The 22428-nt window shown below is 35.1% G+C and overlaps 1 protein-coding gene across 2 annotated transcripts in view; it reads left to right on the top strand.

Moving 5' to 3' along the window:
• Positions 1-22428, top strand: part of LOC123557492 (ectonucleoside triphosphate diphosphohydrolase 1-like) — a 34185-nt gene continuing 11757 nt past the window's right edge. Inside the window, exons 1-2 of one of the 2 annotated variants that reach the window (XM_053543809.1) lie at positions 1-155; positions 21501-21687. In XM_053543809.1, coding sequence (XP_053399784.1) covers positions 140-155; positions 21501-21687 — 203 coding nt within the window. In that variant the 5' untranslated portion in view covers positions 1-139. Of the gene's footprint in view, positions 156-10181; positions 10771-21500; positions 21688-22428 lie in introns of those variants that run through there. The other variant, XM_045348974.2, reaches the window with a different exon arrangement.

Genomic DNA, 22428 nt, shown 5'->3' with positions numbered 1-22428 from the left:
TCTGGATCAATTGGCAAATAGTTCACGTGGAAAATTGTTTTCGTCTAAGTCGATTCTAAATATATTATAACCTGCTGAATATGCTTGAAAAATGGCGGAATGTGTATTGAAAACTGTACACAATTGACATATATTGGATATGAGGGCTTTTAAAGGTAAATTTAAACGATATATTACTAGAATATGATAAATAACGGTAGGCTGGACTGTCTAAACCTGCGTATATCGTATATTTTTCGTGTGAGAAAATGCTACATTCTACTGATTAGGGCCCTTTTAGACGTTACAATGCAGATTGAAAATAAAATGTAAAATAATAAAATAATGAATGTTGAAGGTAAAATGAGCATGTACACGTCTAATATTTTGGACTAGCTGAAATGTAAATGTTGACGAGCATTTGCTGTCATTCAATTTCTTGAGAATGTTCACTGAAGCTGGTTAAACCCTTTCGCCGGAATCAAAGTTCTTTCGGCTCCACTGCAACTAAATTTGCCACCGAATTCCCATGTGGTCGCACAGACACTTGGGGTTCGGACCTCCACACACTCCATTCTCCTACGCCCCTGGTTAAGTTTAGCCAATATATTTTATCATTTTACCATGTATTGAGCATAGGTGACGATCATAAAACGCATTTTGTAACATTTCAGCGTGTTTTTAAAAAATGCATTTTTACCATCAATGCTCTCAATACTAGAAGATATGCAACTTCTCACGAACACTAGAGAAACAATAGCCAGTTAAACGTTTAAATGAACCCCTACCAATGAATCACTGGTATCAATCGTCAGATCTGTTACCATTCTGTTAAATGACACCGGTCCCGACAACTGTCGTTTGTATTCCGACGAGAAATCAATAAATAATATAAATCAATCTATCTAAATTCTATGGAACACTTCCTTGCGAATAGATCCCTGCTTTGAACTGCGCATATCATTGCCGGGTACCAAAATCACACCCTGGTACCGGCGCTCCCAAGTACAGGTGGCACTCACACATACAGCGCTCGATAAGCGATTTTAGAGGAGCGGTGGTGTAAGTATTTCTTATTGTATCTCCGGTAATTCAAAACTTTTCTTAAAATGAAAGATATCTGCGCCCTGATGAATAATTGGTGACTATGTTCTGTGAGTGTCACAACATTTCATCTTGAAATAAACAAAATACGACGAGTTAAACGTGAACGTTTGACTCAAAAATGTCAAATGTCAAAACAACACGTAAAATACTCGGTAAATACTCCAAATGTATTCATTTTTGATACAGTATCGTATAGCTATGTCTTCCTACAATAACCAGTTCAAATTCCAAGACTTAATTTGTTATATTTAAAGAATGACTCGTGTTTAAAGATGGTATGGGGTTTCAAAACGGCACTCACATCGCACAGGTGTTAATTTTTTTGGCGCTCAACAAGTACAGCTGGAGAAAAGTCTCCAGAAACGTAGACCTTGTTGTTGTTTCTCTCAGTGTGGTGCCTGTATGATCATAAATCATTATATTGTTAAAAACTGACTGTAGAAGTCGACCTTTCTATGTTAAAACTTACGGCAACAATATTTTAACATTATTTTTTATTAAAAAGCTTCTTGAAAACTGATTAATGCTAAATTTTGATATGTCCTAGGATTTCGTTGAAAAATGAAAAACGTGCTTCAAAACATTTATATGACCCAGTGGGATCAGTGGACGGTAAGGTTTGCAAGAAGATATGTGTGTGCTTGCGTGCGTTTGTGCGTGCGTATGTGTTTGGTTAAACGCCGTTACTAAACAATATTTCAGGTCAATCTCAACGTTTTTGAATACCAGTATAATGCAGTGAGCATCCGTATGATATATATAGAGCCAGGTCGATACTTTTTTCGTTGGGGTGTGGAATAAATGTTTAATTATAGTTAATTAGAGTTAGTAAAACTCATTTATAACGGACTGACAAGTTTTCTATTCTTTTCTTTAATTTTAACAACTTAACATACGCCTACATTGAATGTATAATAAATGTTGAACGAAAATATTTTACTTGTTTCATTAGATTTAAGATTCAGTAAACACTCATAACAGAAAAATAGAAGGTTTTTACGGTGGATGATTTATACCATTTCATCAATTCGCCACGCGACCCCGTCGAGCGAAAACACGAGAATTAAAAAAAGTTAAACGCGGAGTGGTTAGCGAGCAAAAATTCGATAACATGTGGCGACGCGGAGCGAAAACACGATTATGGGGATGGGGGGGGGGGGGAAGGGGGTGCTGGCGTTGAGTGAGATTCAAGATGTAAAGCGGCTGGGTGCCCGGGTGCCCACCAATGTTATGCCTTTCAAACCTCAACTTCTTGCTCGGAGCCCGCTGATCAGCCAGTTTTCGCTCGACTCCCCCCGACGATTTACATATTAAATCTAAATTTTTTGTCCGCGATTCTCCATACAAAAAATACTCGGAATAAGAAAGGGCGAGAGCGTGGATTGAAAACATTATAATTAGTGGGGCGCTGAGCGAAAACTGGCTGATATTTACGTTATAAATCGGCGCCTAAAATTAGCGGAAAGACGGAATGGCATATATCAGCCACCAAAGAATTTTGTTAAAATGTCTGTTCGGTACAAAAGACGCTCATATTTTAATATCTTATTAATTGAAGGAATTTATCAATTAATGAGTTCTTGTTTGGCTCTCTCAGGAATCGATGCGAGTCATTCCGATTTAATAGCAGACATGAGACGTAATGACTAGTTCCATTAACTATTGTTTAATCCAACATCAAACTGTTCTTGGTGGTGTAATCTCTACCACACATAACTAACCCGTCCGATTCATCTCTTTTCCGTTGTAGTTGCCTTAGAGCTGACGATTTCTCCACATTTCTGAAGACCTTTCTCTAGCTGTACTTGGTGAGCGTCAAAAAAAATGCACACCTGTGCGATGTGAGTGCCGTTTTGAAACCACTTACCTTCTTTCAACACGAGTCATTCTTTAAATATAACAAATTAAGTCTTGGAATTTGAACTGGTTATTGTAGGAAGATATGACTATACGAAGCTGTATCAAAAATGAATACATCTGTAGTATTTACTGAGTATTTTACGTGATTTTTTTTTACATTTGACATTTTTGAGTCAAACGTTCACGTTTAACTCGCCGTATTCTGTTTATTTCAAGATGAAATGTTGTGACACTCACGGAACATAGTCATCAATTATTCACCAGGGCTCAGATATCTTTCATTTTACAAAAAGTTTTGAATTACCGGAGATACAATAAGAAATACTTACACCACCGCTCCTCCAAAATTGCTTATCGAGCGCTGTATGTGTGAGTGCCACCTGTACTTGGGGGCGCCGGTACCAGGGGGTGAAAATTGATACCGCTTCGACTGCATTATAACCGGATTATCGCTTCACCACGTGTTACACGAGGTTTGTTTACATAAAGAAGTGATGATCTGGTTTAACATAGCCGTAAGAGTAACAATTTTGGTTCCCGGTTTATGACATGCACTACACAAAGCGAGGGTCCAGCGCAAGCAAGTGTTCCCATTGTTCGTGAGAAGTTGCATATCTTCTAGTATTGAGAGCATTGATGGTAAAAATGCATTTTTTAAAAACACGCTGAAATGTTACAAAAATGCTTTTTATGATCGTCACCTATGCTCAATACATGGTAAAATGCTAAAATATATTGGCTAAACTTAACCAGGGGCGTAGGAGAATGGGGTGTGTGGAGGTCCGAACCCCAAGTGTCTGTGTGTGGTCGTTTGTTCATCAGCCATTATAATCCAGTTTGTATACATGTAAGTAGTGTGTGTTGTGTTAAGCAATGCAGACAACCTCGAATGACTTAACTGACAATTCAACTCCGCTATATACCAACTGAAATTTGCACGAAATAATCGTGCAACCAACACTTCAATAACATTTCAATACTGTAAAATCTCGATTACTTTAAACCTAGAATAAATACATTTATCTATGGGTTGGGCGGGGGTCATGAAGAATCTTCTTACAAGTTGTATTAGCAATAACAACAGCAGTGCTTAATTGCCGTATTAATTTATATCTTCAATTGCTTTATATATAAAGCTCATATAAGAAAGCTAAGTGCATAGAAATAAAGTTACCATTTACTAGAGTTTCTGCGAATTTGGCGAACAAAGTAATAACCTAAAAACTGTTGAGAATATCCAATTTTTCCTTATTTCAATGACGGACATGTATTTTAAACCTTGATGGAATGGTTTCTAAACATGAACTATATAATGGTGAATTACGAGCATTTAGTTTCAGCAAAATTAATCAAAACTTACAGACAATGTATATTATGTCTTTACTGATCAATTGTTGCATGCTTATACCCCCATCACACCAAGCTCGTTTTCAGTACGTTCTAAAAAATGTAACCGAACGGGCTCAAACTGTGTGGTAACGGAACAGACGTAGTAGCGACGTTCTACAGTCTGTCTAAGAACTTTATGGACTGGCTCGGACGGGGTTGAACGGGAATGGTGCTCCAGAACTTTGAGCCTACTCAAAAATTTCTGCCGATCATTCCGTCCTGCAGTTAGACGGACAGACAACGTACTTAAAACGAGATGGACGTATTAAGAACTGAACCGCCGTACTTCGATCGTACTAGAGACGTGGTATGACGTAATGCGATCGGGGGTCAATTTAAGTACGTGTGCACACCGACCGGATCCGTTTCTAGCTCGTTTAACCCGTTCACAGAAAGACTTAACTCGACCGCATTACATCCTTAGTGCGTCGTTATTCCGTCTGAATACGATCAAAATAAAATACTTAGTTTGCAATACGTTTCAAAACAGTTCTAAGAGTTTACAATACGTTCTCAGTACGCTCCGCACGTTTTTAGTACCTTTAGTACACAGTTCCAACAACGTCGATCCCGTCTGCATTATAATTACACAAGTTAGGATATAAATACATGCCGTTGTCGTACAGGTTCAAAATTTGGGCACAAGGTTTAGCCAAGTTTATGCCTTTTGGTTTCGGACTCTGTCCTCCTTCATCCTCGGACTTGGAGACAGAGTCGTCAGAAGGTGCAGGGAATATATTACGACACTCATCCTCTCGACTTTCACGTTCAGAGACTGACTCAGGAGACTGTATCGGCATTGGTCTTTTGCTGCTTTAACACTTTACACCCTGTCTGTCTGGCTTAACTTTTCTTTGGAGTCATATTGATACTTGCCTATTGTTGTAGTTTTTTGTGTCTTGAGAGGTTGAAGAGACAAACGAGAATGAGAACTGGGCGAAACGTGATGGCTTTTAATAGCCATCGGGCCAGAACGTGATTGCAATTTACGTTCTGAACATACTAGGGAGAGATAAGGACGTAACCAGAACGAGTTAAACTGTCTGTGAACGAGTTGGTCGAGTTAACAACTACGTAGAACGTATTTCGGCGTATTCAAAACGAAGTAGGACTAGTTACATACTTCTTTAATCTGACTACAGACGGACTTGGACTGCCTAGAAACGGTGTTCACATGAGGTGAACGGGCATTTTTTTCCGAAATGAACTTACTATAAACGTACTTCAGACGGGATAAAGACGCAGTGGACGTATCGAGAACTGTTTAAGAACTAACTATGATCGCGTTATGGATATTTTCCTGCCAAATTTCAAACGTTCTAGCCAGATCGCAGCCCGTTTTACAATATTTTAGGACGGGCTGGAACGTTTTGAGAACTAGTTTGGTGTGATGGGGGCTTTATGAGCTAACATTGTGTCGCCGTGCTTATGAGCTAACATTGTGTGCTCGCTTTCCCTCCACAACGTTTTTGTACGTACTTCAAATAACGACAAGCATTGTGACCAGTTCTTGATTTTGTACATTATAAACAACTTCAGGTTTGTTTGCAAGGTGTATCTAAATTTCATTCCTATTTATGGTCAATGGTGAATAAAGCATCTTTAATTATTCTATAATGATGTTAACGTCTTGCATCTTTTCGCTCTGAAACCAAAAAAATGTCAGACTTGCTAGACATTTATATGCTTTCCTTACACCATAAATCCAGTTTATATGCTTTCTCTCGCATTTTCTTTGCATTCATGTTTAGAAACCATTCCATCAAGGTTTAAAATACATGTCCGTCATTGAAATAAGGAAAAGTTGGATATCCTCAACAGTTTTTAGGTTATTTCTTTGTTCGCCAAATTCGCAGAAACCCTAGTAAATGGTAATGTTCAGTAACCGTAGCAACGGGGTAGCTTAAAATATCTCATTACTTCCAATTTTTCAAGGTGTTGTAATCTAAAATACGAATTGTCATTTTTTTGTCATTGTATGTGGCTTTTTGTAAACATATCTTCTAATAAGTGATGCATTTCTTTCAAACAAATATCAAAGCTCAATGTACGAATAACAGACTTTTGTGTGGAAAAAAACTATGTGCATTCCCTTTTATCCTGCCTATAAAGCACTTTGAGAAAACGTTAAATAAACCTTTGCTGTTGTTTTTTTTTTTAATAGGACAGTGCATAGCGTTTTAATGCGGAATTAATATTTCTATATAACGTAATTCGTTTCCATGGTAACATTTATTTATTTCAGAGTATCGTTGTGTTTTGCTGAAATACTATGAAGTAATTTGAATTTTATTATTGTCGAAAGGTCGATGTAAATTAATGAGATATCAAAGTTGCAAAATGCCATGTAATGTATTTATTTTCATCTGCATCTCTGCCATGTAAAATCAGTTTTCGTATATTCAACGCATGTTATAAAATGATAAGATTGCGCAGCCTAAAGCTCAGTGCATTGTCGTTATTTATTTGTTTATCAAGGAATATTCGTGAAAAACATTAAGAAGATAAAGGATATTCAATCTATATTGTCATAACAATATGAATGTAAAAAAAATGAACTTTACTGTTTTTAAAACATGCTTGAAGGCCATGCACTTTGATGCATTTCATACAAAAATGGTTTTACTTAACCAAAATTCACTTGTAGCGATAAAGAGGAGAGGCTATTCTATAAGTTTAATTCATTTCCTTTACTTCATAACTCTTCTCTTAATATAATGGATTACCGCTTTTAGCAAGACAAGTCATAACTTTTGGCGACAGACCAAGCATTAATTTTTTCCTTCTTCCAGACAAATGTCTAATTATAACATTTGTTCCGATGAGTTTCCCGTAACAGTCAAGAAATAAAATGTCATATAGCAACATTTCTTATTTAGTGTCATATTTGTTATCTAGAAAAACTCGGCTTAGACGACCAAGGAGTAAAAAATGAACTATTATTGTCGGCACAATATTGCAAAACAAATAACGAGATGGAGATATTGATGAGATTATCAGACATTCACAATAACTTTCGTTCGCTCAAGGGATGTGACGAACACCAGGGCAGAATATAATTGACCGAGTATCTTATTGTGGTTGCGATGCTTGTAGGTGAAAAGTCAACTCATCAAGTGAATGCTTGTGAGGTGGTTCTGGTCTTTTTCAGGAAAAAAGATAGAGTAAAACCGCTGACTTCAAAATTTCTATAGTCATGAAGAATACTTACATAGATATAAAAACAAGAGTGTCTGACAGATATTATTTTAAAACGTCGGGTCATGCTCAGATAGACATCAACATGCAGTATTTGAATTTAGATACTTTTTTTTTATTTTCTTAGCTATTTGTCTCATATATATGAGATGCTGTGTTTACACGTCAAATTTTGGTATGGTAATTTTATAAGTATTAAATAGTTCTTATTTCAGACGAATATCTAATTATCGCAATTTCCATGTTTATTTTTAGTAAACAATCCATCGAGACCTAAATTCTCACATAGCAATATTTGTGTCACTTAGAGGATAGGATGGAAAACAGAACTTGTTATATCTGACCGAATATCTAATTGTTATGCAAACCTTGTCAATGGCAAGTCAAGTACTATATTAACATCAGTAGTTTTGGAACAAAGTCATTAAGGCGACCTACTTCAAAAGCACTTATCATTCCACTGGTACGCTAAAACTAACAACATAACAAAACAGGAAAATAAACGGTCGTCAAAATAATAGATATATAAAATTGTCAACATTATGCTTAGGCGATATCAACATTATTCCGTCTTTGTATCGTAAAGTACACTGTCTTTGTCTGTTTTAATTGTTTAAGTTGCTGCTATGGGGCGCTAGAGATACTGCACATTTTATCACATGTACCTCTCATGAAGTGACAAGCATCTCGCTTTTCTGTCATTTCATTTTCGAACCACCTTGAAAACACTCAAAACCGAAACTTCTACATTTTTCATGATCCAAAGTATCTTCTTATAGATTTATGAACTACCTCATAGCTGTAATTCAGTGTGGCGACCGTTAACAGTATCTACGTACATAGAGTCAGGTTTGTTATATTTTCTGGTCCTATCAAATATACCTGTATAAAACACTCCGATGATGTAGGATAGGGGATACGGTGCGTGTTGATGCCGCATATTTTACTACCACTCATGAAAAGACTATCAATCCGACTGTGGTATTTTCTGTTGTTTTTTTTTTTAGTTCCCTGCTTCTTAAGGATCGTTTTAAAGATCACCAATTGGGTCGAAGCTCTTTTCATAAACTAGTAAAGAGATACCGTCAGTGTTTTTGTTAGCTTCGGCAGATGAAAGTCTTCAGCATTCATTTCAATGTGACGTATTACGAGAAACATTTCTATGGTTTCCCTGTCTGATGGAACTTGAATCGTTCCTTGTTTGAATTATTGTAAATGATGTTGACATTTGCATTCACGTTGATGGAGTTAGTGATCTGGAAAGATCATACGCAAATGAATTGCTAACCTTTATATTTATTACATACATTTTGTATTTGCAGTATTCTTTTTCACATATTAACGCTCAAAGGTCGGGTAACTATAACTGTAACTATTCTGCGGGTGAGATGTTATAATTATGAAATGTGAAGAAATTCTACTTTTTAGGAAAAGAGAAATACGAATCTGATGTAGTCACTGTTTAAACATTTAAAGGTGTAAAAGTAGGGAAAAAAGTTTTATAAAACCTAAGTTAAATCATTGCCGGTTTGGTTATGTTCTATTGCTCATCGTTTTGTGAAATTGAATGGTGTGGATTCACGACATTGATATTATGTCTGTATTTGCAATAGGCATTGTATGTACGTGCTTTATACAATAAATTAAAATTGAATTGAATTGAACTGAATTGAAACGACTCTATTCAAATATGTAAACAATTTTTTCTGTAATAGTTACGCAGGCTTTCCCAACGATAGAGGCAGCATTTGGATGAAGTTTGTTTACCTTTTTCAGACGCACAACAAAGTTTTTGATTAATGGGCCTTTACCTCTAAACAGACGTTCAAATCTGTAAATATGAAAAATAAAATTTATATATAATTGTATTTGCCTTTTTTACAAAAAGGTGTCTTCATGGCCGAGTGGCTGATGACATTGACTTTGAATCACATTCCCATCATCACTTTCGGCTCGAACCCCGCTAAAGCAAGGATTACTCAAAAATATTACTGAACGTTGTAAGTTTTTTCAACGACAAACCTTATGTTGGCCATTATATTGTATGACATTATTTTGCGGCCGGTGGAAAGTGTTTTATTAATGAAGCCTAACAGCGAAATGTCAAGATTTTCCAAAAAGCGGCTGAGATGAATAGGTTTTATTGAAATAGGAAAGAGAAGTAATTCAATATTGCCATTTAATCTTCAAAATGCATTTGTATTATACGTAAACATCGACTTCTTTAGTCCTTACCCTGCTGTATTTCTATAATGGACTGGTCCATCTTTCAATTTGAACCATACCATTTATTATTCAAAGGGGTTTGCACTGAAAATTTACTGACTGAATAGCGAACAGTGCAGACCATGATCAGACTGCACGGATGTGCAGACTGATCTTGCTCTGCACTGGTCGCAAAGGCAGAATCATCTGCCGCCAGCAGGCTAAGGGTTAGACTTTTACATTACGGAGTTCATGAAATATTAATTGAAATAGCTTGGTATTTGATCTCTAAAATTCAGCTCTCAGATAGATCAATTCTAATTCATTACATCAAGAAAAATGTCAAACATAAAGAAAACTGTTAAACAGTAGAGCAAAAAGTATATATGAAACACGCTAAGCTGAATTCCGCGTGACCGTATAAATATATAAAAGGAAATCGCTCTTAAAGGAGTTCTTGTGTGGGAAGTCATCAATTAAGGAAGGCATCGTGAAAACTACCTCTAGAAGCACTATTATTTAGCCAGAATATAGATATATCTTATATCTATAAATTCGCCAGAAATGGAAGGATAAATAAGTTTCTTGTCGGCGCTCTAGAACAACGCGTCCAATATTGAAAATTCTTCGTGAACTTACGCTGGCGGAAGAAAATTGAACATTTTGGAAATATTTAAATGATGATGGAAAACGCAGGCTTCAGGATTTATATATCCGTTTTTTTATTTGTAACATTCTTCGCGTTTAAAATTGCAGCTTTACCTCTTTCGGAGGACAATAACAAGTTTGGCATCATACTGGACGCCGGAAGTAGCAGTACAAAGATAAGAATTTATACCTGGCAAGATACTATAGAAAATGTTCCAAATTTCAACGAAATATTTTACAAAAAAGTTAAACCAGGCATAAGTTCATTTCACGAAAACGCTGATGAAATATCTACGTATTTGCGGTCTATATTAAAGGTTTTAGAGGGAGAACTTCCACCACTCTTACGGCCGAGAACATCACTATACTTCATGGCGACGGCAGGTATGTTAACGAAACTAAAATATGTCTAAAACTATTTTTGATTTCTTTTAAATTATATTTTTGTAATGATGAAAGAAGCGGATAGTTATCAAAGCTGATAAAACAAATTTCTCAACAACTATATGTTACAAAACTATATAGGGTTGAAAAGATACACTTGATCAAAATGTGAAATTATGAAATCTTCCCGAAGCAGTGGAAAGGACGGAATAACTCACGGATAAATATTTATTAGTTCATTTTCTAATTTAACAGGCTTAATCTATGTTGTATTTTTCTTGTTTATACTGCTGATATGTAATAAGTTTCGGTATCATTTGCAGAGAAACATGTATTTGGTGTAACGAAGTAAATAAAATATGAACTTTATAAAAAGCTCAACTTGCAACTTATTATTATATCTTTTTTCTCCGTTATAATGGAAACTAAAACATTAAAAAGTAGCATGTCTGATGGTGAAATTTTCAATATTTTGTAAATGTGTTTGTTAGATCTAATAGAGTCAATCCAAAAGTAAATTCAAACCACTTTGTGCGAGGTGTATTTGTTGTTTTTGGTCCATATGACCTGCCAAGAATTTGCGTTAGCTCAGATGTGATCTGATTCTCTAATTAGGTTTGATAAGGATACTTTTGCAACTAAAACAATAAATTATCAAAATTAATTATCTTTTAGATATAAGGGAACAAAAATGAGCCGTATATATTTCTGAATTTTTGTGCGTCTAGATAAAATTTAATTGGCAAATATAACAGTGTTTTCTAGATTACTCTAAAGGTATCTGAAATCACATTCTTTTTCTTTCAAAATAACATTTTCACTGATTTTAACGTGTTTCGTTGTTTTTTGTTTTTTTCCCCACTTTTAAAGCATTTATTAGAATTATTTTCGTGTCGCGAGAGTTCGTATAATCACATAAAATGTTGTAAAAACTAACAGACATATATTTTTTTCCATCTTTAAATTTTTACCTTTGTTATGAAAAAAAGTTTAAACTCATTGTGCGTGTGTGTCTTTGTAACAAGAAGTAAAAACAATAGAAAGTTACCACTTTATCCACATCACCTCAGTTAGATTAATTACTGAATTTGCTTAAATAAAAAACAACGCGTTCAAGTCTTTATCTTGAGAAATAATTAGCTCATTAAATGCGGAAAAAAGTACGTGTAAAAGTCACGACGTATATGTACGTTCACTAAATTCGCGAACAGACTACTCAAGAACGTACAATCTCTACTTCCGTCTGCATACTACAAGAAGACCTCTTCAGAAACGGGCCCTTTTTGAGTACAAAACCAACCCCTTCTCACAAAATGATATGAAAGGAGCATTTACGCAGAATCAACTGCAATGGCCCAACATGATTCGAATAGAAACAAATAAGATAAAAGAGATAAAAAATATCAGTCTATCAAAATCAACTAAACCGGTGCATTTAATTTTAACGAAAAAAAAAACAATTCACAAATGAAAAACAGGTAATAAAATGATTCGTATCAGCAGAACCTCTAATAAAGTTTGTTGTTGTTACTCAATAGGGAATGCATTTGATGTAGTGCTTGTTGAACAAGGACATTACATTGGATATTATTTCCGCTCACATGTCTGACTGTTGTTGAAACGCGATAAGTTCGTTTGGGCAACTGTCATGCACCCAATTCCCATATCCGATTTAACTTATAATGTGTAAGGTTTGCAGTTCATAGTAAGTTACAAACAAACACCTGTCTCCATCCGGCCCTAATAAAGGGGTTACAGGTAGTTGCTTCGGCAGTCCGTTGTCCCACTACCTCTCCCATACCTAAAAGATGTCTGAAAGAACTGAGTTACGTTTGCCCTTCTTCATGTCTAACCATTGTAGGATGATAGTCACTTGCAACCGCCCACGGAACGTGATAAGTAGGGTCCTTGCGACCTGTACAACGTCAAATTGGCGACATGCGGGTTGAATTGAAAGTGGTTAGTTTCCTGTATGTGTAGTATGCCCGATCGTCCCTATGACACAGTGGGGGAGGGAAAGTGACCCATGGCTCACTGAAAATTGAGGGAATATGACCATGAGGCCTTTTCAATGCCTGATTTGGAAAAAGAGTAACGACTGGGATGTTTACTCTTTGAGGTAATACATGGCTGCTTCAGTGATACAAACTAGAATTAACTGAATAAAAAGCAATGTAATTACCTCTAAAACAAAGGACTTATATCAAAATAATCTTAAACATATTAATAAAAATATATAAAAGTTGTATCGCAATGTCCTATGTGGTTACTGCTTGCATTTAAATCACATATGAGCCGTGCCATGGGAAAACCAACATAGTAGGTATGCGACCAGCATGGATCCAGACCAGCCTGCGCATCCGCGCAGTCTGGTCAGGATCCATGCTGTTCGCTAACAGTTTCTCCAATTCCAATAGGCTGTAAAAGCGAACAGCATGGATCCTGACCAGACTGCGCGATGCGCAGGCTGGTCTGGATCCATGCTGGTCGCACACCCACTATGTTGGTTTTCCCATGGCACGGCTCATATGCTCTAAACTGTAAGTAACAACTGCACAGAAGTCAATGCAGCACTTTACTTTTACTTTTATGTACTATTATTATCCGACAAAAACACTTTTTCAGTTATTTGTTTTTCGTTTTCTTATGTTTCTGATTTATTTCTTAAATAAAAATAAAATTAAAGCTGGAAGAAGAATGAATTTTGAAAAATTAGTACCGCATTCAAATTAACAATCGTATTATATTTGTCAACATTTGTATGTGTCCTTGAATTTTATAAATTGTTTTATACACTAATACAACTTCCAATGTTTCCTCGATATTTTTGGAAATATCTTCCATACCATAAATATTAAATATTTTTCTTACACAATTGGAAAAATTATATATTGTAAAAAGTAATTACATTTAAATATTGCCACACAATCGAGTCTGGCAATATTATCATTTTATTGCCTGTACAACACCTATACTTTTAAAAATCACAAAAATAAATATCATGTTATTTACAAATAGATTCTTTGAAAGCATAGAATGCAACAAAGACTTGATTTGATTGATTGTTCATGAGAGGTAATGACACATAACAATATCTGCTGGGAAAAAAAGAACACAACAAAGCGAAACAATAGCAGCCTCGGTTTGACTAATTCTGTCCATGAGAAGTAATGCAATGTGCAGGTCCCCTAGCACCGGCTAAAGCGGAATTCTGATAATATTATCTTATAGAGTCCATAATAATATTATATGCTTTTGCCATGACTTTTAACCTCCTAACGAAATTAGTTCGACATCTATACATCTGTTATTTGACTTTTTAAATTGATTTTGATATTGTATAACTAGTACTTCAAAATGATATCAAAATAAATCGTTGAAATTTTAATATATTATTTACTAGCGTGTAGGGAATTCTATAAATGCTGTCAAAATTTTAGAAATTTCTTTCATCAACAATTCATTTTAAATTTGCTAAAAGCATATCAATAACTCCTTCGAAGTCTGCTGCAACTTGTGCAATGAACCACTAACTAAGAGGGATCATGGAGTCCATACAATGTTTCTTTCCGGCCACAGACCGGTTTTATTTTCACTTTTACTTCCAGTAAATATTTGGGGTGAAAGTCATTTAACAGCTGATTAAAACTGTACATTTTGATTGGTGGATGAAAAATTCCACAGATTTTCGAATGGAATAGATAATTGCATATTTTCTTAAGGTAGAACTGCATTGTTAGACACCAGTGGAAATAGCTGCGTCATAAACCTGAATACACTCGGTAGTGAAACAATTCTGCCACTCTGATACGGTAAACGATTAACAGTCAACTCGTTCCCCAGTCAGCTCGTCCCAGTTTTGGTCATTTCGTATCCCTTGACCATTTTTTCTCCCGCTTTTCGGTCACTCCGTTTTAGTCTTGATATTATATTAATATAATTATGATGTAAAATATGTGTTCTGTAAAATACGTTCTAAATAAAAATCATGAAATTTTTACTTTAAAAACTACATTTTGTTTTGTTTTACAAGTACCCGATCGTATGTAAAAGTGTAGAGTGCATGCACGTTTTGTAGCTTAACGTGTGCACTGACTTATGCGGCCGTATATCTTTTTTAAAGATACTTCTTGTTCATCATTATCGTGCTTACGTTCTATCCTGCCAAAGGATTTTCTCATAAAATAAATCAAATAGAAAATGTCAGAGATCAGAATATGGAAATTACACCAGTAGGTTGTGTTTCTTAAAAAGTGATGATTTCTTAGCACAGTAATTTCAGTTTTACGAAAACAGGCACGTTACTTATATCGTTTGCATGCTTTGTGATGCAAAAGTAACACGGAGCTTAAGGAGAACTGAAAATTTGAAATGTCAGTCATTTGGACAATAACTGTTTAAAATCAGAAATTCAAAGAAAATTGTGATAGGTTAATTTCGTATCAGAAAGGAAAGATATGATTATGGTGTGCCCTATTTCAGACTATTTCAATTACACGTTTGATTATTTTGGTAACATGAAACAAAGAAATTATTATCGAATTATCTTAACTCTCCGCCTAAACTCATATGTATTTACATCTAGACACGACTGTTGTATAATGGAAAATTGGCATATTTAGACCGTTGCTATCATATCATGCTGACACAGACTGTGCACTGGGAAACTATCCGTAGTTCACGATGAAAGATGATGATTCAAAAAGCGAGTTGCTCAATATCATTAATGGCTTGAACTTCTAATTCTGGATCAGTTTAACATATTTTCTTTGAGATAGCATGCCACCTACGGAAGGTCGGTGGTTCTACCCAGGTGCCCGCTCGTGATGAAATAATGCACGGAGGGGCACCTGGGGTCTTCCTCCACCATCAAAGCTGGAAAGTCGCCATATGACCTAAAATGTGTCGGTGCGACGTTAAACCCAACCAAAAAAAAAAAAAAAAGAAAAAAAAACACAGACTGTGCACTACTGTTTGGATTAACTAATCCGAATGTTCATACATGAAATAAATGAAATGGTTCTAAAAAAGCTGGAAACTTTAGCTCAAATTATAACATTATGGCTTTTGAATTTATCTTAAAATATCATGAATCAGTTTTTTAACATTATAATTTATTCTTTCGAAAAATTATGATATACACACATTATTTTAAAAATCACAATATTTAAGTTCTTCACAGAATTCAAAAAAGTCCTATTACAACATATACTGTCCATTGTATGGTTGTTGCAAAAATAAAAAAAGGTTCGAAAATATCTGTATCAGAATTATAAGATCAAAAAGTCAGAATATAATGAACTTCCTCGTTGCAACAATCTTATTTGAGGGATGGGGGAGACTTCAAACAAAGTTTCTTTGTAGTTGACATGTTTAACAATTTGCTAATTTCTAAATTGTGTACATGGATACAAATTGGTAGTATATAGAACGAGGAACAATTATTAAGTTCAGTTCTAAGTCATAAGCACGCGACGTTTGCGTATTTTTGTGAATTTTGAAACTATTAATAAAGTCGACGTCCATTAACAAAAGGACAGAAAGTGAATTGTGCATACAAAAATCACTGTTCAACGACCAGTTTCGCATAAGGGGTAAACGATGTGCGCCAGTAAAGAAACGAATTCTAATATTTCGTCAATGATTGTATTAAAAATATTTGGTGGTTAGAACGAAATAATATAATAGTGATTGGATAATCAAATTGTTTGATGTGCAGATGTTGCGTTCATGTATTAATATCAATACGGGCTGGCCTCCCAGTGAATTAATTCTTTCGATGATTTGAATCAAACATGATTAAATCAACGACAAATGACGGATAGATTTATTATATTATTAAATAAAGTGAGTCCATTGACATCCTAAAAGGCTGTGAACTTGTACAAGGAACCATTAACTAAGAGGAATCATTGAATCCATACAATGTTTTTGTATCATTTAGCGTGCCTGCATTCTATCTTGCCAAAGGAGCTTCTCATAAAATGAATAAAATAGAAAATATCTGAGATCAGAATATGGAAATTACACCAGTAGGTTTGTTTCCAAAAAAGTGATGATTTCTTAGCACAGTAATTTCAGTTTTACGAAATCAAGCATGTTACATATATGGTATGCATGCTTTGTGATGCAAAAATATGGAAGCTAAGGAGAACTGAAAATTTGAAATGTCAATTATTTGGACAATAAATGTTTTCAAATCAGAAATTTAACGGAAACTGTGATAGGTTAATTTCGTTTCAGAAAGAAAAGATATGATTATGGTGTGCCCTAGACTATTTCAGACTATTTCAATTACACGTTTGATTATTTTGATAAGATGAGACACAGAAATTATTATCCAATTATCTTTAACCCTCCGCCTAAACTCATATGTATTTGCATCTAGACGAGACTGTTGTATTATGGAAAATTGGCATTTTTAGCCCGTTGCTATCATATCTTGCTGACACAGACTGTGCACTACTGTTTGGATTAACTGTTTACGGCTTCATATATGAAAAAAACTGTAATGACACTATTGAAACTGGAGAATTACTAGTTTACCTCAAATTATAATATTATTGGTTTTGAATTTATAATAAAATCATGTGAATCGGTTTTTAATTTTATAATTTAATTTTTCGAAAGATTATGCTGTACATACATTTGTTTTTAAATCACAAATTTTTAAGCTCTTTACAAAATTCAAAAAAGTCATTTTACATCATGTTCTGTCCCTTGTTGCAAAAATAAAAGAGTTTCGAAAATATCTGCAACAGAATTGTAAGATCAAACAGTCAGAATGCACTGAACTCCTTCGTCACAACAATTTTGTTTGAGGGATTTGAGGGATGGGAGGGACTTCGAACAAAGTTCTTTGTGGTTGACATTTTTTTACAATTTGCTTTTTTCTAATTTTTGTACAGGGCTACAAAGTGGCAGTATTCAGATACAGTAACAATTATTTATTTCAATTCTTCTAAGTTATTAGCAAGCGACATGTGCGTATTTTTGTGAATTTTGAAATTATTGTTAAAGTTCGAGCCCATTGACATGGAAAGGCTGCAATTGAAATAAACGCAGTAGAAATAAACTACAAATTTTTGAAGAGCATTTTAAAGTAGGTATTTCCGCTATAAGGAGAATATATTTGATGTGTACCAATGTACCAGTAGTAACACACTTCTATGGTGCTTCATTTGTAACATGAATAGTAGAATGATGATGTATGGAAAGTGGGATGAAAATGGTGAGATAATAGGATGGACGGTAGAATTATTGTATGTTGATGGTTGGATTCAAGTTGTACGATTGCATTTAAAGAATAGTTGTTGGTCATTCCATATATAATTTTAGAGAACTTATTCAAATAAACAACCTTTTTATGATTTTTGTTGTTCCTGTTTTTTTGCAAATATGAAGTAACTTAAAACTTTTTAAAGTCCCAAACAGATGCAATGAATGTGTATAATTACTGATCTGAATAAATACCAAATTAGAGGTTGAGACGAATTTCTAGCAAGCTGTGAGATTGAAACTTTACTTGTCTAAGCGGTGAATAGATATCGTATAAGCCCTGGGATCCAATGATGATTTCTTGCTGTTTTTTTTTTTTTGTGGGGGGGGGGGGGGGGGGGGGGGGTAATGTAAAAGCTTGTCAACACGTTGATATTTGAACTAGGCATTAGTAAAATTTGATTGCATAAAGTTATTAAAGATATGCTGAATTTCGAGATAATGTCTAGATGAATTTCTTGTCCAGGACCTGGTTCGATACATTTAAAATAAAATTGCAACAAACTGCTTATTTTATGCAGAACGTGTATCTATGATTAGTTCTATTCCGTACTGTACTTTACAATTTGTAGCTGAAGTGGTAAAGACGTCAGGCATAATGAGTGCCTAAAGTTAACTCATACAAGGAATATGTTACTGATATGTGTTCGGACGGTTTTTGAGAAAACGGCAAAGAACGCTTCCATCATTCTTTATTTTGCAATTTGAAAATATCGTTTATGATTTTCATGTAAGGCCAAAATATGTATTTTGTTACAAAAAGTGCATGCCTACTCATGGTTTATCAAAATTTGGAAATAGTATGTTAATTTTTTGTATGAATTGCTTTTAGGCTTACCAAGATTTGCCGAAAGTTTTTAAGAGTCTTAGTCAGAGTTGCAATTTATTTATTTACTTATTTCTGTTGTTGTTGTTGTTTTGTCCTTTTCTTTTCATTTTTGCTTTTTCTTTTAATTTATAATATGGCTATATTTCGGGGCAACCATTGCCGAGTGATTAATTCGCCGACTTAAAATCACTTGCCCCTCACCAATGTGGGTTCGACCCTCACTCGCGCATAATACAATCAGAAATCATAGGGTACTTACTAGCAGAATAAAGCAAAAATGTATTCTCTATACAAAGGATATTATCTACTACCTATTAGATTGTGAAGTGCTTTCAAGGAAACAGTTCGGGGCCTCCGTGGTCAAATGGTTTAAAATGTGTATTTTATTCATAAATATAATGCATTTTGCCCTTTATAAATTTTTGCGCATGTACAATTTCGAAAAATGAAAATGTTGTTTTCATGCTTACTAAGACATGCATAACTTTAATACCAACGCATCCGCAGATGGAGCTAAAACTGAAGATTTGTTTGAAATGGTTGAATTTACAATTAAATATATCATACTAAAATTTAAGTGCGATCAATTCAAAATCTTTTCTTCACATTCAAAAGAACGCCAGGTTTGTGCTTATATATGTATAATTTTACTTATCCAAGAGCCATAAGTCCGCGCTTACTGTATGATATCCATGATAACGAAACAAAAAATGCATAGATTCACATGCTGAATAACATCCTTATTTTTGGTCACATAAAAGTATGCCATTTGATGAAATAGAAAAACTATTTCAGCATCATTGTCTGTAAAACAAATTATTAAAAAGGACTAAACCTCATTACGGGGTATATGGATGTTTCCAGTAACGGCCAAGTACAAAATACTTATGTGCAACATTTTTGATAGTCAATTGGAAAACAATACTTTTCTTCATAATAAAGTATACTTATGGGCTGTTCATTATATTTTTCTGAACTTGGTCACTCCCAAGATAATTTGAGCCGTGCCATGAGAAAATCAACATAGTGGGTTTGCGACCAGCATGGATCCAGACCAGCCTGCGCATCCGCGCAGTCTGGTCAGGCTCCATGCTGTTCGCTTTTAAAGCCTATTGGAATTGGAGAAACTGTTAGCGAACAGCATGGATCCTGACCAGACTGCGCGGATGCGCATGCTGGTCTGGATCCATGCTGGTCGCAAAGCCACTATGTTGGTTTTCTCATGGCACGGCTCATTTATATAAATAGAGAAAGCCATAACAACCGTAATTTTGTTGCGGAAAAAAACACTTTCATCCTCCACCACTGGCTAGGCAAGGCAAAAAAGAATTCGAGTGCGTAGCTCTACCCAATCGGTAAGAAAATCCCTATATCATAGTGACGTAAAATGGATACTGAACAATCTATGGTTTGATGAAAAATTACTAGGGTTAAGGAGCTGGTCTCCATCTAGACTTGCGACATGCCAGCCACAAAAGGCCCACGTGTTTGATTATATGCTCTAATGCACATGAGCATGTCTCCGGAAAAAAATCCCGCTGCTGCTGAGACGGAGTGAAGACGTTTTTCTTTTTTTTCTTTTTGAAACGTCTGACAGTTCATGTATCTGGATTTATATCAAGAGGTTGGGTACGTTGCACTCGCTTTTAACTAAGTCACAGGCAAGTCTATATTTCAAAATAGCAGTTGCAACTTAAATGTCTGTGGCAATAGAAGCAAATGTAGTAGGTGCAGATACCCCAAAAGTCTTGCATTCTCCATACGAATGCAGTGCGTAGCCCCGTATTCTGATGAGAAAGGGCGAAAGGGTCCTTTAAACATTGTCTGCTTCGGCTCAGTCTTCAGACCATGAAACGTGCGAACACTATAAAATTTAGTTTGAATTGTGTTCATAAGTCAGTTTGAATTAGGGGCGAATGTTATAGCAATTCCGGTGTAAAATTCATCTGGAATAAATCACAATTTTTGAGGTTGCGGCGAATTTCCAGCACAGTCCTTCATTTACTACATGTATAAATTTGGGAAATAAAGTTAGGGCAAACGTCAAATTCTTGTTCTAACTTTGATTCCGTTTGCCATCTCTTACACTGAACTTCTGTATTTTATCAGGATGACTAAATTTGTTGTCAAAAAAAAAAACACTGAAAACGAATTTTAATGATTGGTCGAATACGTACATTTATATCAAACGTGCAGTGTAGATCTAAATATTATTCTTCCCTTTCGCACCCGGCACTTGATTAATCAATTGACCGATCGTCCGCTATCAAATGATGGAAAAGTCATTAGCTGTAATTTAGATTTAATGAGTAGCGAAAAATTTCTTTTGATATGATGGAAAACTTAGGTTAATAGCCATCGGAAAAATTGTTTGTAATTCGTGTTTCTGCGATACTGGTTATTTATAAACTCCTGCTAAGGTCATTGTAGCATCATCTTATCGCCCGTGATACAAGACGGCAAGATGCGAAACGAGGCAGTACAATACGACGCCAACGGTACGCTGCTACGCACGACAATATGATGCTACGCGCGACGGTACGATTCTTAAAATGTAATTGCAGAAAGTTTTTGTGAAAAGCGCAATCGGAAAGTTAGTGTAAGTTTTCTTTATATATTTAAGGATTGCGCCTACTTGATGAAGAGACTACATCATCAATCATGTCAGCCGTGAAGCAGGTACTGATGGACCCAATGCAGAATCCGTTCAAATTTGAAGAAGAAAACGCACACATACTTGCTGGGGAAGAGGAGGCGTTGTTTGCATGGCTAACTGTCAATTACCTCAATGACTTTTTCACAAAAAAAGGGTAAATATATTAGCTAAGGGCGTTATGCAAATCTAAGTAATACTTTGTTTAAAAAATAATATATCCCAAAAGTGATTTGTCGTTGAATAAAATCATTGTTTGGAGTTTAGATGCCAAAGAATTGTATCACAAGGGCGCAGCCCATCCATCAAATATTTGCCCGATTTCTGGTGATTTCTTTTCAAGCGCGCCATTATGCCGTCTAACGCTATGACATAATAATTGTGACGTCAGAAAAAATGAATTATTGAATAATAACACACAGATTTCAGCCTACTTTGTTTAATAGGAAACAAATCGGGTCGTGTTAGAATAAGAGATGACATTTCAACTGCATGTAAGCCTGATTGCCACATAGCCAATCGTATATATTCAACAAACACCTCTTGTCAGTGATCCTTACTCTTTACATCGTGTTATTAATGAGGCAAACACAGAAATGTAATGTATAGCAATATATATTATAGCTGAGATATTGATCGCATTAAACTATGCATGTATAACCAAATACAAACAGGAGAGGGAGAGGTGGGTCTATACAAATCAAGTTTTAAATTGCTGTCTGGACTAATACTTTTTTATAAGAGCGTCGTGTAAAAAACATTAGACCATAATTTATAGTCTCCAAATTAAGCATTTATTTTCTACATTAATGCCTGGTGGCTTTTCTGGTAATGAGAAAAAGTGCCGTGAAAACCATCTCTTTCGTATGGCTTTACTTTAATGAGGGGGATTTTTACG

This window comes from Mercenaria mercenaria, chromosome 5 (assembly GCF_021730395.1).
Source record: "Mercenaria mercenaria strain notata chromosome 5, MADL_Memer_1, whole genome shotgun sequence".
NCBI lineage: Eukaryota > Metazoa > Mollusca > Bivalvia > Venerida > Veneridae > Mercenaria > Mercenaria mercenaria.
Note: the sequence above shows the minus strand (reverse complement) of the source record. Positions and strands in the feature narration are given on the sequence as shown.